The 25,362-nt window shown below is 52.8% G+C and overlaps 11 protein-coding genes across 11 annotated transcripts; 6 read left to right on the top strand and 5 right to left on the bottom strand.

Annotated features, from left to right (window-relative positions):
- Positions 1-193: 193 nt before the first annotated feature.
- On the top strand, positions 194-1,153 carry N7498_005918 (uncharacterized protein; the record flags this gene model as incomplete). Its single annotated transcript, XM_058452980.1, has 1 exon — positions 194-1,153. One exon carries the CDS (start codon positions 194-196, stop codon positions 1,151-1,153), a length of 960 nt encoding a protein of 319 aa, XP_058309518.1.
- A 135-nt stretch (positions 1,154-1,288) lies between these two features.
- Positions 1,289-2,602, bottom strand: N7498_005917 (uncharacterized protein; the record flags this gene model as incomplete). The annotated part of the gene is made up of 1 exon (XM_058452979.1): positions 1,289-2,602. The coding sequence occupies one exon, from the start codon at positions 2,600-2,602 to the stop codon at positions 1,289-1,291; it is 1,314 nt and encodes a 437-aa protein (XP_058309517.1).
- A 618-nt stretch (positions 2,603-3,220) lies between these two features.
- On the bottom strand, positions 3,221-3,409 carry N7498_005916 (uncharacterized protein; the record flags this gene model as incomplete). Its single annotated transcript, XM_058452978.1, has 1 exon — positions 3,221-3,409. One exon carries the CDS (start codon positions 3,407-3,409, stop codon positions 3,221-3,223), a length of 189 nt encoding a protein of 62 aa, XP_058309516.1.
- Positions 3,410-5,609: 2,200 nt separating this feature from the next.
- N7498_005915 (putative protein kinase (Lkh1)) lies at positions 5,610-7,862 on the top strand (the record flags this gene model as incomplete). Its single annotated transcript, XM_058452977.1, is given in 7 exon segments — positions 5,610-5,939; positions 5,954-6,409; positions 6,474-6,555; positions 6,612-6,959; positions 7,014-7,473; positions 7,523-7,610; positions 7,668-7,862. The coding sequence occupies 7 exon segments, from the start codon at positions 5,610-5,612 to the stop codon at positions 7,860-7,862; spliced, it is 1,959 nt and encodes a 652-aa protein (XP_058309515.1).
- A 788-nt stretch (positions 7,863-8,650) lies between these two features.
- Positions 8,651-10,389, top strand: N7498_005914 (tyrosine--tRNA ligase TYS1; the record flags this gene model as incomplete). The annotated part of the gene is made up of 11 exons (XM_058452976.1): positions 8,651-8,812; positions 8,866-8,944; positions 9,007-9,134; positions 9,186-9,299; positions 9,353-9,379; positions 9,432-9,484; positions 9,541-9,599; positions 9,654-9,949; positions 10,004-10,018; positions 10,066-10,149; positions 10,201-10,389. The coding sequence occupies 11 exons, from the start codon at positions 8,651-8,653 to the stop codon at positions 10,387-10,389; spliced, it is 1,206 nt and encodes a 401-aa protein (XP_058309514.1).
- Positions 10,390-10,605: 216 nt separating this feature from the next.
- On the top strand, positions 10,606-11,967 carry N7498_005913 (amidase; the record flags this gene model as incomplete). Its single annotated transcript, XM_058452975.1, has 1 exon — positions 10,606-11,967. The coding sequence occupies one exon, from the start codon at positions 10,606-10,608 to the stop codon at positions 11,965-11,967; it is 1,362 nt and encodes a 453-aa protein (XP_058309513.1).
- A 368-nt stretch (positions 11,968-12,335) lies between these two features.
- On the bottom strand, positions 12,336-13,521 carry N7498_005912 (sideroflexin family transporter; the record flags this gene model as incomplete). The annotated part of the gene is made up of 4 exons (XM_058452974.1): positions 12,336-13,025; positions 13,081-13,175; positions 13,231-13,364; positions 13,418-13,521. 4 exons carry the CDS (start codon positions 13,519-13,521, stop codon positions 12,336-12,338), a joined length of 1,023 nt encoding a protein of 340 aa, XP_058309512.1.
- A 360-nt stretch (positions 13,522-13,881) lies between these two features.
- Positions 13,882-16,170, bottom strand: N7498_005911 (PHD finger domain protein; the record flags this gene model as incomplete). Its single annotated transcript, XM_058452973.1, has 2 exons — positions 13,882-14,065; positions 14,123-16,170. 2 exons carry the CDS (start codon positions 16,168-16,170, stop codon positions 13,882-13,884), a joined length of 2,232 nt encoding a protein of 743 aa, XP_058309511.1.
- A 2,282-nt stretch (positions 16,171-18,452) lies between these two features.
- N7498_005910 (DUF2293 domain-containing protein) lies at positions 18,453-19,360 on the top strand (the record flags this gene model as incomplete). Its single annotated transcript, XM_058452972.1, has 3 exons — positions 18,453-18,656; positions 18,714-18,836; positions 18,887-19,360. The coding sequence occupies 3 exons, from the start codon at positions 18,453-18,455 to the stop codon at positions 19,358-19,360; spliced, it is 801 nt and encodes a 266-aa protein (XP_058309510.1).
- A 273-nt stretch (positions 19,361-19,633) lies between these two features.
- Positions 19,634-20,218, bottom strand: N7498_005909 (uncharacterized protein; the record flags this gene model as incomplete). The annotated part of the gene is made up of 1 exon (XM_058452971.1): positions 19,634-20,218. The coding sequence occupies one exon, from the start codon at positions 20,216-20,218 to the stop codon at positions 19,634-19,636; it is 585 nt and encodes a 194-aa protein (XP_058309509.1).
- Positions 20,219-23,045: 2,827 nt separating this feature from the next.
- Positions 23,046-25,261, top strand: N7498_005908 (pseudouridine synthase PUS7; the record flags this gene model as incomplete). The annotated part of the gene is made up of 2 exons (XM_058452970.1): positions 23,046-23,245; positions 23,296-25,261. 2 exons carry the CDS (start codon positions 23,046-23,048, stop codon positions 25,259-25,261), a joined length of 2,166 nt encoding a protein of 721 aa, XP_058309508.1.
- Positions 25,262-25,362: the final 101 nt, after the last annotated feature.

Raw genomic sequence — 25,362 nt, 5'->3', positions numbered from 1 at the left:
TGAATTTATTGTCGGGGACGGTCCGCTTGTGTTGTCATATCGTGTGTAATGCAGATCGGCCGGAGATTTGCCGATTCTCCGCTCACTGGGGAACCTTTATTGCTCTTCGTAGCCCAGTCTTGCGGGAGTTCCTCGGCCGTTCTACCTGTGGAGGTAGTTTTATAATCTCCAGATACGACCACTGACAACAAATATGGCGTCCAAAAACATCTTTGTCCTAGACCCTTACCACAAGGATGCAATCGCTCTACTTCAGTCAACACCCGGTCTGGACCTCGTTCTGCCAGATGATCCCCGACGGTCCCAGTGGCGTGCTGAAGCAGATGGCATCATCGTTCGCTCGGAGACACACATCACTGCCGCCGACTTTGAAGCTGCATCACGGCTAAAAGTGGTGGTGAAACAAGGCGTGGGCGTCGACAACATCGATCTCCAGGCCGCAAAGTCCGCCGGTGTTGCCGTTCACAACACGCCAGCTCTGAACTCCGAGGCCGTGGCAGAGTTATCATTGGCTCTTGCCCTGTCATTGAGTCGACGTGTGACTGATATCGACCGAAGAATCCGAAAAGGCGAGCGCGTCATTCGGAGTCAAGCTCTAGGCCTTAGCCTGTTTCATAAAACCGTGGGAATCATTGGAATGGGCAATATTGGGCGCGAAGCCGCGAAAAAGTGGGCAGGCGCTTGTCAGTCCACTATCATCGGGTACGACCCGGTCGCTCCCCAAGATGTCTGGCAGGACATTCCTCATCGACGGGTGAAGGATCTCAAAGACTTGATACGAGAGTCGGACGTTGTTACCCTGCACGTTCCTCTCCTCCCATCCACGAGGGGAATGATTGGCGCGACCGAGTTGGAGCTCATGAAAGACAATGCGATTTTGATCAACACCGCCCGAGGTGGCCTCGTCGATGAAAAGGCCCTTTTGGGGGCGTTGAAACAGCGACGCATCTGGGGCGCCGTCCTTGATGCGATGGAGACGGAGCCTCCTACGTTGGATGCCTACTCGGAGCTCCTCGAGCTTGACAATGTTATTCTTACACCTCATATCGGTGCGTCTACCATTGAGAACCAAAGTAATAGTGGTATTGCGGTGGTAAAGATTCTTTTGTCTGTGCTTGCAAACGAGAAGCATGTCGCCGGGAAACTCGTATAATAGCGAGGCAAAGACGAATGCAGGCGGCCACAACAACAATGATGGCGAGCTCTGGATGCAGCGCTTTAGACGAGACGACACAAACTGGAGTTCATTTCCACCACACGTGCATAGCTCGCAGTATCGTATCCCTATTTATATATTTCCTCGCCCGTCTCTCATCATTTGACTCTCGGCAAACGAGGGCGGAGGATCCTCTGCAAGCAGCATTTCATCCTGCAAGCGTGAAGGTGGCAGCACCTTGACTTCATGACTGGCACCCATTTTGATCCTCTCATCATCGAATACGCCTCGTATCTCCCACGAAAGTTGATGTGTGTGCTTGATATTGTACGTCGTGAAACTTGGGTATAGCCTCCCAAGATTGTACTTTCCCAACCTGAAGTCAAGAAGGCCACCAACATCAATGAATTCAACTACGGGCCCAGCTTTGGAATCGGGGGCGCCCAAAATGCCCCACGACATATAGACATCTTCACTGAGGGTCCGTACAGCGGCAGAGCCAATCAATTCTATCTCTTGCGAGTCGGACGCTTCCAGTTCGCCACACTGCACCTGGATAGTTGGCTTTAAACGCATGACTACAGACTCCAATTTGATTTTTTGCGGTACGCCGTGAATTATTTCGCTGGTGCGGTCCCACGTGGGTTCAATCCCGATTCGCAGAGGCATGTAGTCCGTGTTTTCAACTTGCAAGAGCGTCGGCAGTTCGACATGAACTTTGAACGCGAAGCTGGGCAACTTTGAAGAGCCAATGAATTGCTGTGCCATTTGCGTAAATGAAAGTCCGGAGTCTTTAAGGCCGGGCACTAGTCGCTGGGAAGTGAATCTTCGGTTGTAGGAATGCCTTTGGAGCTGAAAATCCGTTACCGGTGGCTCGGCGAGGAATCGCTGCACTTGCAAAGGCAACGCAGCTCGACTCGTTTTGGTCTTTCCTCGTTCCCGCAATTCAAGCTCAGCCTCCAGAACATATTCAATAAAAGCCCCAATGCCTGATCGGAAGCCTCGGGAGCGGAAGACCGACGGTAGTGGCTCAACTGCGACTGCTTCTGGGCCGAGAGGCAGAAATGAACTTCTGTGACGGATGTGCGGCCCCGTGAGACTTTCGTAATTAACGATTGTTGGAATTGTCATGGTAAAGGGCCATGAGGTGCCCTCGCTGGTCGACTCAATATGGATGGGTTTATCGGCCAGTAAGATTTGGGCGGTTGCTTGGGAATCAATAAGATTGAATTGCCCGAAATAATCCCTATGGGCCATGCCTCTCGCCATGATCATTGAAGAATTGGATCTTCCGTATAGCTTAATCGTTAGTCGAGCCTCAGGCGCAATCGTTGGCGCTGTCCGGTAGATTTTGCCGACAATGACATCGCCAGGGCTGAATCTCAATCTGTTCCCTTCCAGCTGGATTCCCAGTGCCGGGCAAGAAATCGCAACGGTTGGGGCCATTTTCTGCTGAGTCGGTCAGAGAACACTTCCCGGGGTCGATTTCGCGGGGTGAGATAAAGAAAACGAAGACCAAGAGGGAAAGCTATTGGCTTCATCGAAGCCGAGGTAGCATCCTCTTAGTGGCATAGTCCCATGAGAAAAGCTCTGGTGGCTGAGGCATCGGCACTGGGATTGGCTCTCTCCAGTCTCGCAATAGCTACTACTGAGCTTGTTTCAGAGCTGAGCCATTCATTTTTGATCGCTAGTCTTTCCGCATAATCCCGGTATCACCCACCAACTTCCCCGCAGTCTTATCTCCGCTGGATATGCCTGATTTGCTTCGAAGCACTCGAGAACTGTCGTGAAATATGTTCAGCGACGATTCAAATTTCCTTCTTTATTTGAATTTTATTGCTCTCTTTCTGTGAGCGCTAAATTGAACTCCAAACTTGTGAAATAATAGACAAATGGGGCCGGGGACAAGAGCAAACGAAGACATTTGAAGAGCGACAATAATGGCCAATGTATGCCAGCATTCAAATGTATCTATAATTGTTATTCACCCTCCGTCACGGCCCCAGGTTCTTTGTACAGCTAACTCGAATTTTCGATTTCACTGGAAATTCGTCGATCTCATATTCAGGCCCGGTCATCATTCTCAATCCAAACGCCACGACCAGCGTCACCACGCCCTTCACTTTCTATCTTCCGGTAGTATCCACCCTTCGAGTTTTCAAGATCGGTGCCCCTCTGAGCACCACGCTTGTAGTTCTCGGTCTCACGAGTGCCCTTGAAAGCAGGCGCAGCGAGAGTCAGACTGGCAGTCATTACAATAATAACAGCAGAGAGATTTGTGCAAGCGTAAATTAGAGTACTTAAAATCAGCAGATAAAACGCGTACTGTGAACCTCTGGGCTTGACAGATTTGACAGCTTTGTTCGACGGAGTCGATAGTCCTTGAAGAGCTTGAAAGAAATTGATTCTCCATTTATTACGGGCTGGCGTTCTATACTTGAAGTCTTACCAAGCTTGACAGAGGTTCGGTTTCTGCTCGCCTTGAGCCCTCGTAGATTGTGCGAGATTGCTTCTTTCCCTCATTTTGGGTCGAATGTGCAGGTGACATTCCAGAGAACTCGCCTTGCAGGATCGGCGTCCCCAATGCAGATATCCCGGAAGTTGAAGACGGTGGGCCTGGTTGATTGGCCCCGCTCTCCAGATACCTGTAGACCCGTAGACTCCAGTCTTCGGTTGAGTCGATGACACTCATGCATTGTTGTTTTTTACCGTGGATTGATGTCTTTGCTTAGAACGTTGCCCATCTTAATTTACCTGAGTGATCCTGTGCCTTGTTTCGGGATTCATTTGAATAGGGTCCCGGTCATGAGACCTACATATAGTGCGCCGTCACCGGACGTGATAGGAAAAGATATCCAACCGCATCCCGGGATCTTCACCACTAACGTTTGGAAAGGGTGTGGAAATCCAGTTCAATCGAATTACGGTTTACTGGATCGGTCTATGTGGAGAAAAACTTGAATATATACCTAGGTATCTAATCAGAAAGTGGAAGATCGCTACGCAGGCGAACGGGAGACGGGTAAATAGAAGGCCATTTCACATTTCGCGCCGAGAACCTCCAGAGGTCGGGTGAGCCCTTTGGAGCCCTGCAGTTCATAGCCGATTTCCAGCCATCAATTCCAGTTCCGGCCATCTCTGACGCCCGGTATCGAATTTCCCGGCCCACATGGCCATCGGCATAAGTCTGACATGCTTGAGCGGCGAGAATTTGAAATGAGCGGCGATAATTTCCGACGCTTTCACAGCGACCGAAAAGACTGCAGAAACGCACAGTCAACCTTAATCGCAATGGGGGGGCAATTCCACGCCGCCCCGGGCGAACCCTTGCATATGGAGATCGATGCACAGGTACGGAGTAGCTACAGCAGACGCGGTGAGAGCTGACCGTCTTCTCTCGGCTTGAGCTAAATTACGTGCATGTCTCAACGCTTTCCTCTGTATTTCCTGACTTCCCCTTTAATTTCTCCCATTTCTCCCATTTCTCCCATTTCTCCAATTTTAGGGAGAGCTGAGTCATCTGGTATGGCCAAGATCAGGTGATCCGGCTTTTGCCTGCCTTTTGAGATAGGCCTTGATTTGCAGATTGATTTGGATTTACTATCAATTATTCAGATACGGCACTAGCTCTGCCGGTCTAAAGACCGGTATCGTGAATTTCCGCGTTTTCCAGTGTGGGTTGGGTCCGCTAAGCCAGGGCTTGGATACTCCATCGCTGCCGGTGGCGGGCTTTTGCACTGTTTGTGCCCCGATATTTCATTCCGACAAGGCGTGCAATTGGAATGAGAAGGCCCCGAGGCTCTCTAGGGAACTCACTTTCGCTTGTCTCTTTGCCTAGGCGCATGGGCCCGTTCATTCCGTGTCTGGGGTCAACACGACCGTCACCGTTCCCGTCACCTCACGGTAATCGTAATCTAGAGCCAGATTGAGGAAACAGAGTAAAAAAAGGGTCCAAGAAAAAAGATAGACTAGAAGATAAAATATGGTCTCGTTCTCGAAGTAAAGTGCGAGTTTAGCGCAGGAGCCGAGTGCGCGATGGATCGGCACCGCTCGTACGTCCGCCAACTCGGCCATCATCACCACTTCTCGCCTTTTGCCTTCCCTTCTTTCCCCCCTCACCCTTGCTCGCGAGCCCGCAAATGTCACTCCGTTACTCTCCAATGATCTGCGAAATCCATCCGCCCTCTTGATATTCTCGAGGAAATGCCTCTCTGAACACTGTCCTGTTCTCCGACCGCCTCGTCATTGTCACGTCTGGCGAATCCCTTCCGACACATCCTTCCCCCTGCTCGCGCCCAGTCGTACTGGTTCGTCCGAACCGGTGCGTTCTGCCTGGATATTCTTCTCTCCTCGAGAAGAACTCCCTTCTCCCTCCGCCGACAATCGGCCGTGAACTGCGCTCTTCTCCGCGCTCTCTACCGTTCGTGTGACGGACGGCACTCCTCCGTACACAATGTCCACGCCATCCACGGCCACTGCAACCCATACTACCCACCAGCATTACGGATATCCTCATTCCTCGTACCAGACGACGACCTCTTATCCGGCCTCGACAACCTCCGCGGCGGCTCGCCTCCCCAATCCCTACGCCTACTCCGTCCCTTCGCCCACAACCACCACTCTTCCTTACACCCAATCCTCGAGACTCGCTCCGGCGACGTCGACACCCTCGGGTATGGCGTCTCACCAGAGTGGCTCTAGTGCGGCCCCTTCGCAAGGGGGTCGGAGGAAGAAGCCCGACTGGGGCGAATTCTACAAGAATGGGATCCCCAAGGAGGTCATCGTGATCGATGACAGCCCAGCCCCAGAGGCATCCAAAGCTCTTCCCGCGCCTCCTGCTCATGCATCCGCCGCTGCTACTCAGCCCCCGTGCCTCAGCCAGCCGGGAAGCGACGACGGACGGGACTCGAAACGGCCTACGATCTGAGCTACTACGACCGGCCGACCTTCTCCACCAATCCTCAGCAATATGGGGAGAACTCATCGCACTCGTTGTCGACCGACCGAACCACCTCCTTGCATACCACCGCCCCGACATCACTGGGCTCGCAAGGTAGCTCGGGCGTTAGCAGCGGTATTTACAGCGAAGACGCCACCGTAGGCCAAAAGCGCAAGCGGACCACCCGGAAATCCGCTCGCGATGAGCAGAAACGTCGGGAAGAGGAGACTGTGGGAGACGCGTTCCTCAGCTACGTTCCTCCGCCAAAGCCACCAATCAAGGCCAAGGATGTTCCCGTGCCTGTAGTCCGCGATGTGAGTTTCTTCTTGTCTCCGAATGACTTTTCATTGCGAGAGTCGGCTCAGCTAAACTATCCAGTTCACGAGTACACGCCACGAGAAGTTCGACGATGACGACGGTCACTATATCGTGACCCCGGACACTCCATTGACAGATCGATGTAAGTGAAGGTTGCCAGAGAGTTGTCCTGGTCTGTCTGATTGTTTCTTCCTTTAGACTCTGTCATCAAACTCCTGGGCCAGGGTACCTTCGGTAAGGTCGTCGAAGCGTACGACAAACAGCGGAAAGCGCGCTGTGCCGTCAAAATCATTCGCTCCATCCAAAAATACCGTGACGCCTCCCGGATTGAACTGCGCGTGCTCTCGACTCTGGCCTCGAACGACAAAGCCAACCGCAACAAATGCATCCACCTGCGGGACTGCTTTGATTTCCGGAACCATATATGCATCGTCACGGATTTGCTGGGCCAGAGTGTGTTTGATTTCCTCAAGGGCAACGGCTTTGTTCCCTTCCCGAGCAGCCAGATCCAGCAATTTGCTCGTCAGCTATTTACCAGCGTTGCCTGTGAGTTCCCTCCAAACAGCAATTGGATAATTCCGGCACTAATTAATCATCCAGTCCTCCACGACCTCAACCTCATCCACACCGATCTGAAACCCGAAAACATCCTCCTTGTCAGCAACGCTTACCAGACCTTTACTTATAACCGCACCATCCCCTCCTCCTCTCACGCGAACCCGCGAAATGCCCGCCAACGACGAGTCCTTCTCGACGGCGAGATCCGGCTCATCGACTTTGGCTCTGCCACCTTCGACGACGAATACCACTCCTCCGTTGTCTCCACACGACACTACCGGGCCCCTGAAATCATACTTAACCTGGGCTGGAGTTTCCCATGTGACATCTGGAGTATCGGGTGCATCCTAGTGGAGTTCTTTACTGGTGATGCACTTTTCCAGACCCATGACAACCTTGAACACCTGGCAATGATGGAGGCAGTGATCGGAGGCCGGATCGACTCGAAGTTGGTCCGGCAGGTAGTGCAGGGGCGAGCTGGAAGTCATAACTCGGCTGCAAAGTAAGGACACCGATGATAGTCGCACGGCCGGACGCTAACTTGCCCCCAGGTATTTCAACCGGAACAAGCTGGACTATCCGAATGCTGAGACGACTCGCGCTTCGCGAAAGTATGTCCGCGCCATGAAACCATTGACCGTAAGTATTTTTTTGGATGTTTTTGATTCACTTTGATCTGTACTGACCGTTCCGTAGGAATTCATTCCCATGAACACTCCCTTCAACCGCAGCTTCCTGGATCTGCTGCAGAAGATATTTGTCTACGACCCGAAACAGCGCATCACTGCGAAGCAGGCATTGAAGCATCCTTGGTTCAAGGAAAGCCTCATTGACGACGGCACCGAAGCGTTCCGCATCGGCGCCGGACTGCACCGCCAAGGACGTGGCTAGTCACATCCAGTCAGAGCCTGCAGCACATGGCGGGCACTGTCTCACTCGACAGCATCTGGCGTCTTTGAGGGTTTCGGCATGGATAGACGGTTCATATCTTGGGTAATTATTATCATGGACGGGAGGGACGGTGTTTTGCCTCAGGGGAAAATGATGATCACGATGCGTCTTTATTTATTATTTATTTCTTCCCCTCCAGTGGATGACCTCCACCTCTGCTGTACCCTGGAGGGTCGCCGTCTTTCCCATTTCCCGGTTTTTAGCATATTCGCGACGTGTGATCCGATCGTGAGATCTTTTGCCTTATTTATCTTTTTTACCATTCCTTTCCGGCGCTGGGTATATGTGAGAGGCTTTTGCGATTGCATCTGCTTATTATTCTTGTTGGCTTTCTTCTTTGGGAGACTCTTTAGGCCGAGACTCTTAGGCTGCGATTCTTATACCACGATTTGATTCAGGGCGTGCGTGCGGGGGAGGAATGTATATAGCCTATGCATCGGCCTGACTTGATTGATTCTGATTCTGGTTCTGGTTCTGGTTCTGACCATGGAATAAGACTCATTTGACTCATTTGACTCAGACGAGCAACACACCGTACGTCGGAAAGGCGGAACAACTCCGTTCCTGTCCCGTGGACCCACCCAACCCGACATCCCACTTTTATCGTTGATATCGCGAATCCTCCCCGCGGTGAATCATATCACTTTGCGCCCCGACCTCCAACCCTTCTCCCCTCTAATTCCCTCTCGATACCCGCTCGAGCCCTCGGTGCCGGACTATCGACCGCCATGGCATTGACCAAGGAGGAACAGCTGGCGCTCATTAACGAGAACCTCGCTGAAGTTCTCAACCCGGAGATCATTGAAGATGTTCTGAACAAAGGAGAGACCCTCAAGATCTACTGGGGTACCGCGACTACGGGAGCTCCTCACTGCGGATACTTCGTTCCGGTCGGTGAAGACTGATATACACCTGGTCGCTGGCGACCACTAACGGTTCACAGATCATGAAAATCGCCCAACTTCTCAAGGCTGGCGCAAATGTGAAGATCCTCCTTGCGGACGTACATGCCTTCCTCGACAGTAAGCGTCTTTTTCCGTGCCCTTGAAAAATTTTCTGTTCGAAATCTGACTTATTCTTCAAGACTTGAAGGCCCCGATCGAGCTGGTCGAGTATCGCGCGAAGTACTACCGTTTCGCTATCACCGCCCTGCTCAAGGCATGCAACGTCCCTGTGGAGAAATTGGAATTTGTGCTGGGTAGCTCGTACCAGGTGAGTGAGCTCCCTAGGGATGCAGGCTTCAGATTAATTGACTTGAAACAGCTTTCCTCCAAGTATACGATGGACACATACAGGGCGTGCTCGATTACGTCCACTCACGACAGCGCGAAAGCAGGCAGCGAGGTAGTCAAGCAGTCCGATAACCCTCCTTTGAGTGTAAGAATGGCCTTCCTGTTGTTCGCATCTATTTACTGACAACCACTTTGTAGGGTCTCATCTACCCTATCCTCCAAGCTGTACGTTCCCTTTAATCGCAAAAGCCTTTCAACAAACTAACTGTCCACAAAGCTTGATGAGGAGTATCTTGGAGTTCACTGCCAGTTCGGCGGTGTTGATCAGCGGTAGGATTCGCCGGGCTATTCCGTTTTTGAGGGTATACAACTGACCTTGAGCGTAGGAAAATCTTTGCCTTGGCTAAAGAATTGCTGCCGAAATTGGGCTACTCTCAGCGTGCACGTATGTTCTCGAACCGGATCCGTCATGGAGTAGGAACTGGCTGACCATGTCCAGACATCATGAACCCTATTGTCCAAAGTTTGTCTGGAGGCAAGATGAGTTCCTCCGACGCCAACTCCAAAATCGATCTCCTGGATACACCGGAGATTGTGGGCCGTAAGGTCAAGAAGGCCAACGCGCCCCCGAAGCAGGTCGAGGACAACGGTCTCCTTGCCTTTACGGAACATGTGCTTCTTCCCGCCAGCTCACTCCTTGACGGCGAGCGAATCTTCAAGGTCGAGCAGAAGGAGGGAGATCCCCTGGTCTACCATGACATTGAGAGCATGAGGAAGGACTATGCCGCGGATGTGGTAAGTCAATCCTGACGTATCATGTTTGAAGGACTTTGCTAATGAATTCGATAGCTCACCCCGCAATTGGTATGTTGAGTGCTGATCGGTTTTGAATATCACTAATACGACCGTAGCTGAAACCCGCCGTGACCGCCGCTCTATGCCGTCTTCTCGCGCCGATCCAGAAGGAATATCAGGAGTCTGCTGAGTGGCAGGAGGTACGTTTTGTCTTTCTCTGGCATCTTGCTTATTCTAACCAAATTCCACAGATCCAAAAGAAGGCCTACCCCGAGGATGCTCCCAAGGAGAAGAAGAAGAAGAAGGACAAGGGCAGCAGACACCCTGGTGCCAAGGCCACTGTTCAGGCTGAGGAGGGCAAGGACGTGTCCAAGGAGCCGGCGACCGAAGCCGATGTCGGCAAGAGTGCCGCGGATGCCATGGACAAGTTGGCCGTTTAGATGCTAGATTTTCTATAAGTTGAATGTAAAAAGCATTTGCAAGTTTAGATATGGATATCCAGGGGTCTATGGGTCCTGGGTCACAATTCTACCTACTACTTTCAATGTTGTGTTAGTATCGGCCCCGGATTCTCATCCCGACTTCGACTTCCCCGCCAAAGAATCACAGATGCACAGGGCGTCAATGACAAGAGAACGAACTCGGTCAACTTCCCAATGGATATCACCGAATTTACAATCTCTACCTTCCACAACGCGCTTCGCCAACAAACCACCAGCTGCGCCGTGGTGGTGCGCACATATCTCGACCGCATCGCGCAATACGACCCGACACTGAAAACTCTCGTCTGCATCAATCCGAATGCACTGAGCATAGCTGCTGGGAAAGACGAACAAACAAAGCGGTTTCTTCAAAATGACATTCCGTTCCCACCCTTACACGGGGTTCCCATCGTTCTCAAAGACAACTACGCGACCCACGACCTCCCCACCAGCGCAGGGGTAAAAGCACTGCAATGCCTGCGCACATCCACAGATAGCGAGGTTGTCAGTCGTCTGCGCGATGCAGGTGCCATAGTCCTCGCCAAAGCCAATCTCCACGAATTTGCATTCCACGGGACCACGACCTCTTCACTGGGCGGCCAAACACGCAACCCATACGACCTCACCCGCACACCCGGCGGTTCCTCGGGTGGCACTGCCGCTGCTCTGGCAGCCAATCTGGGACTGATAGGATGTGGCACTGACACGATGAACTCTCTGCGGTCGCCGGCATCTGCATGTGGAATTGTGGGATTTCGACCGTCTCAGGGCCGGGTCTCTCAACGCGGGATTGTGCCTGTATCGGAGACGCAGGACACAGCCGGGCCCATGGGGAGGACTGTGGAAGACGTCAGGACTGTGTATGATGTGATGACACATGAATGTAGAGGCAAAGGATGCGAAAGGCCCTCTGCAGATGGTTATAAGCGTATACGCATTGGAGTCTTGGAGGCATACTTCAGCCTTGAAGAAAAGGATCCAAATCTCCCAAAGCAGCTCGTTGCTGAGAATGCCATGGTCCAAAAGATTGTGCGGAATGCTCTGGCGGTTATTCAAGATGCCGATGTCGAACTGGTCCCTATCAATCTTGCGGCTACATCGGAATGGGAGCCTAAAACTTTGCTCGCGACTGCAGATACACAACCGTTCGAGTTCAAAGGCTGCTTGGAGCAGTTTCTCCAGTCACCTGAGATATCGTATACACCACATCGTACCCTGCAATCGATAGCACAGAGCGAAGAGTACGACAAGGATGCCGTGACAGAAGTATTCCACGCATCCTTCATTGATCCCGAGACGTATTCTCGCACCAGCGAGGCATATCAGAGTCGGTTGAGCAAGATCGCAGAATTGAAACAGTCTGTCCAGAGGTGCTTTGACGAGAACAAGCTCGATGCGTTGGTATATCCGCATCAACGACAGCTCGCTATTAAGATCGGGCCAACAGTACAGCCTCGACGCAACGGTGTGTTGGCGGCATTGACTGGGAATCCTGCTATTTGTCTCCCGGGTAAGTTACTACCTAGCAGTGCTTAGGCTTACAATTTTTTTTAAAAAAAAAAAAAACATGAGGCTGATACAGAGTCTATGACAGGTGGATTCAGTCCTTCTACTCCATCTGCGCCTCGGGGCGTGCCTGTCGGCCTAGAGCTGATGGGCCAACACGGACGCGATGAAGACCTGTTGTCTCTTGCGGAGCGTATTGAAGGAATCATCCATACAAGGAAGCCACCGGATCTGAGCAAGATAGAAATATAGACAAGTTGGATTCAGTGGATAATAAATGCGGCATTTAGAATCTATACCAAGGAAGACAAACGAGAAAACATGCAACCCAGGATATCTATTCACATGCATATCTGGGTATGAAATGCATACGCTGCAACGCCTAATTCGAAAAAGCTTTACATACCACGGTTGAACTCGACCATGCCTTCGTAACCACCCCGGCCGTGGAACTCCTCCTCAAGAGTGGCAGCATTGATAGCCTGACGCTGAGGGAAGGCAGCCAGAGCTAGTGGCAGTGCAAAAATGGAGGTACCCAGAATCAGGCCCAAATTAAGGGGCAAGATCATGCGAGGGCGAGCACGGAGCCACTGGGTCTTCTCCAGACGGACCAGGATCAAAGGCGGGAGGACCATGATCGGGGTAGCGTTCAGGACTCGGCTGATAGCGGTCTCGCCGACGGCCAGAGTGGCAGCCTTCTTAGACTTGCCAAGGCTCTCCAGAGGTGCAGCATCATCGCCGGACTGTTCGCGCTTGGCGCGCTCCTCGTCCGACAGAACGGGGTAAACATCGATACCGCGACGGATCTCCTCACCGCGCATAAGGAACACATTGAGAGCGCTGGCGCTGGCGACGGCCGCGAAGGGGACGAGGCGGGAGAGAATAAGGCGGGTGTTGGGAGAAATGCTCTTGAGGCGAGGCACGAGGGCGTTCAGGCCCAGGGCAACGGAGCAGGAAGCAGAGACAGCCATGAGGTAGGACTTGGCGATCTGGGAGTTGGAGAGCGGGGTGGACTTGTTTGCGTTGGCATTATTAACTGCGACATTGAGCGATTGGTTGCCGATTTGCCAAAGAAGAGTGCCAGCGGTCTAAAGAGGTCAGTTTTGGTTCTTGTACCACGAAGCTCGAAGGTGTCTTTCTTACCCCGAGGCCAGGGGTGAGCATGCCCGCAGTGACCACCAGGTTGGAGAGGACGTAGCAGGACATGCGGAAGGGCAGCAGCACTGGTTCGCCGGTATCTATAACCATGTATCAGTCAATGACACTCCCCATCGTGTTCTTCTCAGCGCATACCGGGGTGAAGGGTCGAGTCGATAACCTTCTTCGCCCGCCACAGCTCCGAATTCATATTAGAGATCTTGTTTTGCTTATACGAGGAAATAAGCTGCTTCGCATGCTCCAAACCCGAGGACGAAACGAGCAGCGTCCTGTTCCTCTCCATTAGTCCAAACGATCATACCGCGCATATCGGCAGACTCACCGAGGGTCAGAAATGTCCGCCGCATGGCGAACGCGGCCCCAGTAGGTAGTCAGATCATACTGGGAGACGGGGAGATCCCGGTTACCGGGGATCGAGGCAGACATGGCCGAAAAGCAAAACAGCAAAAGAATGAGTGAACCGAGAAAGAGGGATGCGGACTCTCTTTTGCGGGGAGCCGATTTCATTTTTGACGATAAAAAGGCGGTGAGCCGATAAGTGGGAAATGGCCAATCAGCGCACGCGATACCCCAGGTACAAAGTTTACATGAAAAACACCGGGTGGCGTTCCGATTCTATGCGAAATGGGCTTTCTATTGGGTAGAAGTCACTGGTAGGTGGTGCAATAGTACATAGGTATCATCATGACAATTAGAAAAACAGCGGGCGGGGTCCCGGGCTAATGCAGAAGAAGGGGCTCGGGAATCGGACAAAGGAAATCAGGTCGTCAGGATGGAACGGCAGGTCTACCGGAATCGATATGACTTGTGTGCCAGAGGTGATGGAGGCCCACCGCCGGGCCCGTAGCTTGACCGGACACGGTTTTGTCGTGAAGGTGTATGGTCGCAGAACATGCAGACATAAAATGAAGGCAGGTTTGCGCGCTCCAACCCGACACATTTGGTGTGTAGCCAGTGATTACATGATTCACTGAGAGAGATGTTAATTAGATAAATCAGACAAAATACTTTCAAAGAAAAAACTCACCACTGAATCATGAGATGGCCGCCGTTGTCCATCGAGTTGCAGATGCAGCGCGTGCCGTTGCTCGGATTGCTAATGTTGCGGTCGGTGCTCGGGGTGGCCAGATCAGGATCGGTCAAGGTAGTGGGAGAGGCATTAGAGTGTCGAGGGTGGATATCGAAGTCGCTATTCAAACGAGGAGGTGAAGAAGTGAGGTGGGTGAAGGTGTGAGATGAACGCGGAAGTCGAGCACCATAGCCACCGGTGGAAGGCCTGGGACCGCGGCCACGGTCTTTCAGAACCTGTCGGAGGGCATGGGTGGCATCACCATTGTCATCCTCATCACCGGGGAGTGTTTGAGATGCAACACTGCCGCGGGTGTACGACGCATCAGAAGGGAGGAATGACGAGTGCCGCTTCGGTGTCCGTTTGATAGCGTCGGGGGATCCCCGGTAGGTAGATCGACCACTAACACCTCGGGAGGAGCCTGTCCAAGGGGACATCCGTCCTGAATGGGACGAGCTAATAGAGGTGTAGGATCCTTTTGAAGGGGGACGAGAACCGGAGTCACTTCGACAAAGAGGAGGTTGGCTGCCATCAAAAAGTCCAAAGGAAGACTGAGCGCGAGGTAGAACGGGATAATCAGAGTACTCTGCAGGGTCGACCTCGCTCTCGGTAGCCGAACCATCGAGATCCATGCCGGTCAGGGGATCCGTCAGCCCAGAAGGCCCCTCGTCCACAGGCTGCATCTCAGTCTTTGCGCGGCCATCCCGGCCAATGCGGAGCACCACCGAGGAGGATCTAGTTGGAAGCCCGGTAGCAACCGAATTGGACCGTCCCAGGGGGGTCGGTCGTATGTTCTTGGCTGGAGACGCTCCGCCTTTTGAAGGGCTCTTACGGATTCCGCTCGTCGAGGCCATCATGCCCCCAGCTTGACTGAGCGGTCGATGAGAAGAGCTAGTGATGGCGGTATGCGTCACACTTCGGGTCAGCCCAGGACGACCACGCGGAGTGAAGTCGTCATCTTCGGTCTCGTCCTCTGAGAAACTTGAATACGATCTGGGAGGTCGTGCCTCCCCTCCCTGAGCCCGGCGAAACTCTTCTCGTTTCGACTCTTCCGTTTGGTGGTGGTAGGGCTGCCGCATTCCGAGTGGCCTTCTCTCGGGCGTCAGTTGAGGGCCGCCGAAGCGCCGTGCAGGAGAACTCAAGAACATCGAGGGGTCCTCTGCCTTGGCGACTGGAATACGTGGAGAGGTTGAGAAGGGAGCAGGGAACAGAGCGGCATCGGTGGGCGGCGCGGAAGAGATCCCAAATCCACCAAAGTCGGGCAGATCCATGGTGCCATCAATGGTGGGCAATTGGGGGATGTGAATATTCATAGAGGATTGGGACGTCGGCCTCTGTACGTGCTCATTGATTCGACCGGTGCCGGGTAAAGGGATATCAGCGGCCACTTGCTCGTGATCTTGGTCCCAGAACAGTCGTTGTTGTGGAAAGAAGGGAGACGCCGAAGGATCCATTGAGGCCAACTGGAAGAGGTCCGGCGAGGAGTGTAGATTGCCGAACATCCGCGGAGACGCCCCCATCAAACGACTGGGGGTTTCGAGGTGGTTCCCCATTCGTGGTGTATTCCCTCTCGCAGAACCGTTGACCGTCTCAAAGTCGGGGATCTTGCGTCTTGACGCGCTTGTCGGAGGCGGCGTCTGCATGGAGGCCGCAGACTTGGCCGAGCCCACCTGCGGACCGTCCTCGACCACACTGGGCAGCGGTTTTACGGACCGGATTCGTCTGGCCGTATTGGTCTGCTCCGAGGCTCTCCCATCCTTCGGGACCTCCGGTCTCAATCCGTTCGAGGGGGTGCCGATACCGAACTTCTGCGGCGAACGGAGGAACTCGGGGCTCGAGGCATAGGGGTCTGCGGTATCCCAGGTGACTCGGGGGTCGAAGAAGCTGGACTCGAGCTTGGGAGTGGTGAAGGAATCGAAAGCGGTCGTGGTGGGAGTCCTCGTCGGGGTCTGAGGTTCGCCGGTGGGATAGCTGAAGCTGAACATGGCCGGTCTCATTAGCATCATGACGGAGACACATGAAGAAAGAAGACAGGCCCAAAAAAGCCGAGAAGAAGCACACCCCGCACGAAAGGGGAAGAAGGGGGGCAGCACATACCTGTGGACAGGGTGATCCCAACTCATGTCAGCAACACGGACCCAGCAACCATTGAAGGTCGAGCTGCCAGGCAACCTTGAGGAGATATTCGAGGACAAGAATGCTATGGAGGGGGGTCGAGGGTCATTGGAAGCCAAGAGCCATTCGACTGCTTGACTCGACAGCTCGACGAAGGGGGAAGTGTAAAGTGTAGAGTGTAGAGAAGGAGCGGAGTGGTTCCTGTTTCTGATTCCGTTCCTGTTCCTGTTCCTGTTCCTGATCCAGTTCCAGTCCTAGTTCCTGATCCCGTGTTCCCTGGTTCTATGTGGCGAGAATGTCAACGGTGGGTAGAGAAAAAACGAGGGGTTTCAGAGTGTTTTTCTTTTTCTCTGTTTGTCAAGATTGAATTTCTCCTGCGTGGGGACACTTTTTTTTTTCTTTCTTTTTTTTACTTAAAAAGCCTCCACCGATCCACCGTCTCCGATACGATCCCCAGGCAAACGGGACCAACGGGACCTGCTCCGGGACAGCTCCGTCCAAACTACCTGACTACTCCAGGTACTATAGGATAAATGCCTAGGGACCTAGCACGTTGCTTTCGTTCTACCATCTATATCTATCGACACGTACGTGCTCATCTCGATACGAAGACCAGAGTCATCCTCGGTCCGATGGTCCGTGGCCAGCTGAAAAACGGGGCGCGTATCAAGGAGGCCGCGGATTAGGGCCTCCGGCCTCCCTTTGGGTCAAGCCCGCCGATCCAGGCCTTACGTGGGGGGCAAACGAGATCCAGCCTTGTTCCAAAAGTCCGTTAGTTTTAGTTCGGGGAAGCCGTGCCCCAGCAGCCAGTAACGGGCGGGCGGCATCCACGCTCAGTCCGTTCGAGTCCGTTAGTGACCTTCAGGGCGGGCCAGTCTGACCGATGACGACATAGACTTGCGAGATGGGAAGTGGAGTGTTCTTTACGGGGTAGATCTCGTGGTTTCCGGGTTTCGGCAAGTGGCAGAAGACTACTCCCCGGGAAGTATGGGAGTATGGAGTATGGAGTATGGAGTACTTGTTGATTTGTTGATTTGTTGCGGTATACCTCGGCCGTGCGGATATCAGCAAAGGGGAGCCATGCGCACCACTCTTTCAGCTCGAGGATGACCTGCAGCCGGCCCCTGGCATATGAGCTCAACTCGGCGGGGCCTTGCCTGGGCCCTGTCCTCCGTACTCCGTACCTGCGTTGCACTCGTCCCTCGCTAGCGTCGCTCAGTGGCCGCCCTTGCTCCCCCATTTGCTGCCCGTTGGGTGCCCGGCCCTTTTCGATGCTCGAGACCCCGGCTGTACTTGATTTGCATATTAAAGACTGCGCTCCAGCCCAAGGTCTCGGTTTCCGACATGCGACACCGCAAGCCCGGAAACCCACCTGAGCTCTCCACGCGAATCTGGTGAGATCGGGCGGATCCCAATTTCCAAAACCCGGTTCGCATGAATCATCTCCTTCCTTTTGTTAAGATGTGCCGACGATTAACTCGACGATCCGATCTTGATCCGCCGGCTCGACTTGAATTGACTCCCGGTCTCTCGTTCACCGTCAAATGCACGATCCGACATTGGGAACAATGAAGCACTAGTCACCTCCACCGAACCTGTGCTTCCCCGAAAGACGCCGTTTCTTCTCGGGTCCACACAAGCTGTTTCCCGGGCTACCAAGCCCCATTGGTTCTTTTCAGGGGATAAAGAATCCGCTGTTCAGCTCTTCCTAGCCGGCAAAATCTTCTCGCCGAACGGTATATGGATGTGGATTCGATCCGATAAACGATAGATGAATACCGAGACCACTCGTAGTAGCCAAGACAATTGCATTTCAAACCAAGATCGGGGTCTCTCCAATTGAATTGGATCTAGCCCGATGGCAAACGCCAATCTCTCGTGGTTCATAGTATTTGGTATCTGTTTGCATTTGCTTGCAGTTAGGACGTAGCGAGCACCGGTTTTGAAACGTGGATGGGAATGTTCTGCCTGATCTGCCTGATCTGCCAGGCACCATCGAAATCCCCACGGCCACTCAGCGCCGCATGCCACGTCCCCATCGGCCCCGTAAAGACATCGGACAACCCAAAATGGTTGTCTTTGAGGGCAATTGACGTGAGGGCCCCTCGTTTCTTTGATTCTGTCGACTCACCCTCCTCTCCTCCCGTCATTTTGTTCCCCAACTCCATCAAACATGGCACCTCGCACCAAATCCAAAGACCACCGACGCAAGAAAGGACCCGTCCAGCGTAATGGACGCGTCCGCAAGACATCCCGGCGCAAATCGTCATTGTCTGTGAGTCAAATAAGCCCCGGCACGGGTCCTCTGCTGACCTCCCACGAAAAGTCGTCCTCGAAGAAGAGTCTGATTCCTGAATCGAATGACCCACTGGAAGAAGTATGTACCTCGACAATCAGCCCATTATAAACTTCCATTACTGACTTGGATGTACAGAATGTTACCGAGTCTGTACCGATGCCAGACGGCTACGTCTTGGTTCCCAAGGGAGATGTGTACATGACCCGCAACTGTCGCAGCAAGACCAAGGAGTCCCACCGGACTGTCTTCGTCGTTTACGTCAGTACAAAATCCAGGCTTGAGGCTCATGAAGTTCTAATGTCCTTTAGAACAAATTGGGAAAGCGAATTCAAGGCATCCGAGTTCCTGCCGAGATCTATGCCAACGTCGTCGAAATGGCTGCACTGACGTCCGGCTCTCGCGCAAATGCCGTTCAGGCCCGTGACACTAAATTCCTCTCTCACGGTCGGAAGCTACTTAAGGAGCAGTTCCCACTGATTCCTGAGGAATCTCTTGAGATCATCGTGAACCATTCGTTCCTCAAAGGCTCTGGACGAGTCGGCCGTGCCACGACGACAACCGACAAGCGCAAGGCTACATTGGCCGTTGAAGCGCACATTCGACACAAACATACACCCTACGAGAAGCTGCTCTCCTCCGGTATCGATCGAAAGGATGCTCGAGAGGAAGTGTGGCCCGCGGTTCAGGCAATCAGGAAGACCTGGGAGGGCAGTGGAGAGAACAAGGAGAACGACGTTGAGTGTTTGGCCATCCGCTCCGCAGAGGTGGTGGTATTGGATTGATTTTCTGCGAATCGTTGGAGGTTATGCATTTGCATAAGACTGGAGTTTTCCGGACGGGATTGTCCATTTGCACGATACCACGAACTCATACACTAATGACCCGGCATGATAATGTACGTACGCATTGCTAGTTCTAGATTGCTAAGAATATGGTTTTTTCATTCTTCTTCTCCTTCTCATCTTTGATTCTCTCCCCTCATTCACGTCGCCATTCACGGACCCCGTCACATGGTCCAGAAAAGGTCGGAATACACGCAGTCCACTGTCTCGGCCTCAAGTACGCGGACAGAAGGTTTCAACTCGGAAGTGATGGTGGCGCCACGGAAGCCCAGGGAACCAGCCCATGCCCTCGTTGATCATGTCTTGCATGGTCAACATACGAAGGCGGGCATAGACGAGGGCATCAAGTCGGCTGGGACTCTTGGTATCGATGACCACGCGTAAACGAGTACGGCAGTCTCTGATACGGCGCATAGCATCGTCGCGCAGTCCCGCACGCTCGAGAAATCCCATCTGAGTGCGGGCATGCTCGATAATCTCGAGATCGGTTACTCCACTCGCGCGGCTGGAGATGTCTATTTCGAAGGTGTGTCGGTAGACCTTCTTTCCGTCTGTAGTGACTGTAAATGGTGTTCCATCGGTTGGTTTTTGTGAAGCTGCCATTGCTGCAGGGCACGTGGGTATATTTCGCCTGGGAACACTAGGCGCACTAGGCTCAGAATCGATATCCATCGGGTCGTCGAAGGACTGTAGCCACGGCGGCGGGGTCTGGACCTGAGGCTGTGGCTGGTCTCCGGTGGTACGTCTTGATGGATGAGGCTGGAGATCAAGTGGAGCAGGAGGCTTGCGGTAAGACATGACAGTGATGAGACAGGGAAGTCCTTTTCTGTTCTTTAGATCTGAAGAAGACAAGGTCGACGGGCAACTTCACTTGGGGGAGAATGGGTATAACGGGGATGACTAAAGAAAGGAACAAAGGAAACAAGACTTTCAAAAACCTAACAGAATTCCAAATGAGAGTAATTGATGAAATGAGTAGATTGAGTGAAAAGATTGGAGGTCGATGTAGCATCGTGTCGACTCTACACTCAGATGGCTGCCGGAGTGTCGTCGAGACATCGCCCATGTAAAGGCGGTCCAAATACTTCCGACTTCAAAGGAATCGAACAAATCCCCAGCAGACAGCAAGCTAGACAAGATCGAATTTACCAAAGTGTATAAATGAGACACTGAAAGATAAAAATAGACCCACCGGGCTCCACTCAGGGTCCCTCAGGGTCCAAACGTGGGTTCAACCAAATACAGAGTTCAACTACGTTGATCGGCGTCGATGCGTGCCAGGTACTGCCCCCTCGAACTTTCTCACCTGTTCCTGCGGATTTCTCCTACTCTCGACATGGCTCACTCACCATGCTCAGACGACGCCTACCTTTCTTGGGGCCAGGGCGATTCAAATATATTGCCATCACCGTCGTATTAGCCCTGTTCCTGCTGGCTCAAGGTCTACCGTCACTAAAAAGCAGCTTTGAGACGCCCACGTGGGCGATTTGGCCGTGGGGGACGACCGGCCGCGATACCTCTATCACTCCACATTCCGCGACGAGCCCGACCTCGAGTACGAACACCATGTCTCCCGGGCTATGCATGACATCGAAGAATTGCAATTGGCGCTAGACGGTGAGGACACGACGAATACTCTGTGGCAGATATTATTGAACCCGTCCGAACAGCGAGGCGATGACTCACTTCAGTTCGATGAGAAGAACTCGGAGTGGAAGAATTTCGTGAGGATGCCTCTCCCGGTTCTCGCTCTTCTTGGCACACCTACTTATATTTTGGCATCCCTAGCTCGTCAACAACGAATGAGCCGAACAATTCGTCACTATAACCTTCGGATCCGTACCAGGTCTGGCGACTCTATACCATGAACACCCCCACAGAGTCCTCCGAGGCGATCTATTACGCTATCTGATACTATGGTATTATGGGGGCTATTATTCAGATGTGGACGTATTCCCCGCAAAACCCACCAAATCATGCCCGCCTCTCCGAGACTCCGTGTACAAGACCGATGACTCCGATATCTCCCTGGTCGTGGGTGTTAAAATCGACGAGCCCTTCGCTTCACCGCAGAAGATGCACGACTGACGCTGGGTGCGAAGCTATGGATTCCTGCAATATACCATATACGCACCCCGGCGATTCAGTCCACTTCTGAGGGAGGTAATTGTGCGAGTCCTGTCACACACCAAGCGTCATCGCGAAACCAGCAACGTCATATTCGGGACGAAATATAATGAACTGACCATACTCGAGATTACCGGGCCGGGCGTGTTTACAGATACCATTTTGGACGACGTCTTGTCTGACACTCTACCGGCCACCCACCCGATGGTTTCGGTGTCAATGAAGGCAGACACCGGCTTAGGGGACCTTGTTTCCGAATCATCCGGAGTTCCCATTGACCGTGTTACATGGGCGCCTTTCCATAAGCTGAAGGAGTCGTTGTGTGTGAAAAGCTCCGAGGCCAAAAAAGGGAAGCATTTCGGAGGTCTATGCGCCCTTCCTGTGAATGCCTGGGCTAATGGACAACGATACAGCGGATCGGAAGGATTCGATAGCTCCCATGCGTGTATCAACCATTGCTTCTCTTGGCATTGGAAACCCTGGAAGCACAGTTGGAAGAAATACCTTTTTGGATGAGCAGAACTGGGGAGCATGCCCAGGTGGTTGCAGGATTGAGTTTTGTGTTCTATTACGGTTCCGGTCTCGGGCATGTATTTTGGGTTATTGTATATATTTACTTGCATATATTAGGGAATTGGATCTAGCGAACTTCGAGATTCTGGTTTGACATCCAAACATGCCCGTGTCCTCAACAAGTAAACCTTTTAAGAGCCGTTGGCCCCACAAGGACTCACTTGAATACGTTCATCACTGAAAGCAACATACTAGGCTTAGCATAAATCGCTAAACCGATGTACGCCTGGCCCCAAACAGTCACAGGTAAGCCCTAAGTCCTTTCTCATTGTTAGATATGAGTGCTTTGACGACGGTGCTCGCCCCTGGGGTCTTCAATGGCCGATAATACGCCAAAGGGGCCAAGTCCAGTGTAGCCCCAGGATCATGTAGATCGAACCTTCCGGTTATTTCAACACAATCACCCAGCCAGCTCACATTCAGAGTAGGAACTTCTCTTATATACACAGACCACGTATGGCTTATGACTATCTATAGTTGGGACGAGTCCTCGTGAACCTTGCAAGCATTCAATGCCATCCATACAAGAGTAGCTCAGTGAAGACGGCACTCTTTCATAGTAAGGTCTCTCTGGAATCACCGAAGATAGCTCAGAATGGGATTTTCAATGCCAAGGTCAAGTAGGATCGATGTTAGATCCGGTAGGCTGGGCGAGATCCCCATCCTTCAGTTTTCAACTCTCATTCGGCATCGCTTATACGAAAGCTTACTGAGACATAACAATTTAATGCTGAAATTGAAGTCGATTTAACCAAAGAGGACTTGCTCATGATTCAAGTTGACTTTCATGCCGTGAATACATGGCTCATCCATTGTCATGTTTCCCGATCCGGAAATGAGGGCTAGCCCTACCACGCTATTCCCAATGCGCTAGCAAAAGTTCCGGACGGCGACTGCGATTCAACTTCCCATATTCAATTGCGCAATGGAACAACCAGAGATTGCGGAGTCGCCGCGGAAGCGGCAAAAGACTAGTACCGTCGATGCGACCGATGGTGCTGCAGATATGCCGCCCCAGAGCAACGCCGTCGGTCAAGATGCCCAGTCGATGAAGGAACTCGATGTCGGAATCACGGAGCTCGTGACAGCTGACAATGAGGGCTTCACGGGTACTTTGAAGAAAAGGTGAGTTACTGAATGCGACCTCTGTTTTATCCTTGCTTACCCGCCTCCAGATATACCGACTTCTTGGTCAATGAGATCCTGCCCTCCGGCGAAGTCCTTCACCTTAGAAACACAACAGCGCCCGGTTCTTCGAATGAGCCCGCATCTCAGCAAGTTGAAGTCAAAGAAGAGGTCCCTGTCCAAGAGGAGCAAGTCGAGAAGCCTGCACCGGCCGAATTCGAAGTGTCGGAAGAGGACAATACCTTGCTGGTGGAATACTTTGGGGCCGAAAAGGCCTCCGCTATCGTGGCGCTTCACAAGAAGGCTATGTCGTCGCCCAAGTTTAGGCCAAGCGAGCTCCCCAAGATTACGGTGGCTGTCTCCGACCGGGACTTGCGCACCAAGATCCACCAGGCAGTTCGTCGCATCTTCAATTCACAGCTGGAGTCGACCACTGATGGCGAAGGTTTCCTTGCCGTATCTGCAGCTCCCAATCGCTTTAAGCGCAGTGCTCAAGGCCACCGTGGGGGTGGCCGTCAAGGCGGCAACAGGACAAACTGGGACGAACTGGGTGGTCCGTACTTGCATTTCACGATCTACAAGGAGAATAAGGATACTATGGAGGTTCTGTCATTCATGGCCCGCCAGCTGAAGATGAACCCCAAGAGCTTCCAGTTTGCCGGTACCAAGGATAGGCGAGGCGCGACCGCCCAGCGTGCATGTGTCCTTCGCGTCCAGGCCGAGCGACTGGCGAATCTCAACAAAACTCTGCGAAACGCCACCCTCGGCGACTTCGAGTACCGCAAGGAGGGCCTCGACCTGGGTGATCTTCAAGGAAACGAGTTTGTCATCACCCTTCGTGACTGCGAAATCCCCGGCGTAGACAAGGAGAATCCTCAGGCGGCCGTTGCCAAGGCCACCGAGCTTGTGGGAACCTCTTTGAAGAACCTTCACCGACGAGGATACTTCAATTACTATGGTCTCCAGCGCTTCGGAACATTTTCGACCCGCACAGATACCATCGGTGTCAAGATCCTACAGGACGACTTCAAGGGAGCCGTGGAGGCCATCTTGCACTACCCCCCGCACGTTCTCGCCGCGGCCCTGGAGGGCGAGGCTTCCACGGCCTTGATCAGCTCCGATGATAAGAACCGTGCCGAAGCTATCCATATCTTCCAGGCTACGGGGAGTGTCAACGACGCGCTGAACAAGCTTCCACGGAAGTTTTCCGCCGAGTCTAACCTCATCCGCCACCTGGGACGTGTCAAGAATGACTACCTGGGAGCACTGCAAACGATTCCGCGCAACCTGCGGCTAATGTATGTGCATGCCTACCAATCCCTTGTTTGGAACTTCGCCGCTGGAGAGCGCTGGCGCCTTTACGGCGACAAGGTGGTTGAAGGTGACTTGGTCATTGTCCAAGAGCATCGTGACAAAGAAAAATCCGAGGCAGCTGAGCCTGCCAGTACCGTGGATGCCGACGGAGAGATCATCGTCGTTCCTCAGGGCGAGGATAGCGCATACGCTGCTGAAGACGCTGTTACGCGTGCTCGTGCTTTGACTGCCGAGGAGGCTGCCAGCGGGAAATACAGCATCTTCGACGTGGTTCTGCCCCAGCCTGGCTTCGATATCATCTACCCCGCTAACGAGATGACTGCCTTCTATCGTCGCTTCATGGGTAGTGAACAGGGCGGCGGTCTGGATCCGTTCAACATGCGCCGCAAGTGGAAGGACGCCAGCCTCACTGGAAGCTACCGCAAGGTTTTCAGCCGTATGGGTCCTGACTTCTCCTTTGACGTGAAGCTCTACTCTGAGGATATTGAGCAGTTCGTGCAGACGGATCTTGACAAACTGCAGCAGAATAGCGATGCTACGGATGCTGCTGCTAGTGCTCCGGCCGGCTCACAAGTAGGTGACAAGCTGGCTATTATTCTCAAATTCCAATTGGGATCTAGCCAGTATGCCACCATGGCCCTTCGTGAGCTGACCAAGGGCAAGGTCAGGGAATGGAAACCTGATATGACTGGGGGCAGGTAAATTATGTAAACGGATACCGTCGCTTTCACTGCACATAGCCCTCTATCTAAATCTAGGCATACATAGCCGTTGCACCTAAATAAAATTTGAGATTTGCTAAA

The sequence above is a fragment of the Penicillium cinerascens genome (assembly GCF_028974065.1).
Source record: "Penicillium cinerascens strain IBT 15544 chromosome Unknown contig_5_segment0_segment0, whole genome shotgun sequence".
Taxonomy (NCBI): domain Eukaryota; kingdom Fungi; phylum Ascomycota; class Eurotiomycetes; order Eurotiales; family Aspergillaceae; genus Penicillium; species Penicillium cinerascens.
This window is presented reverse-complemented; position numbering and strand designations above follow the sequence as displayed.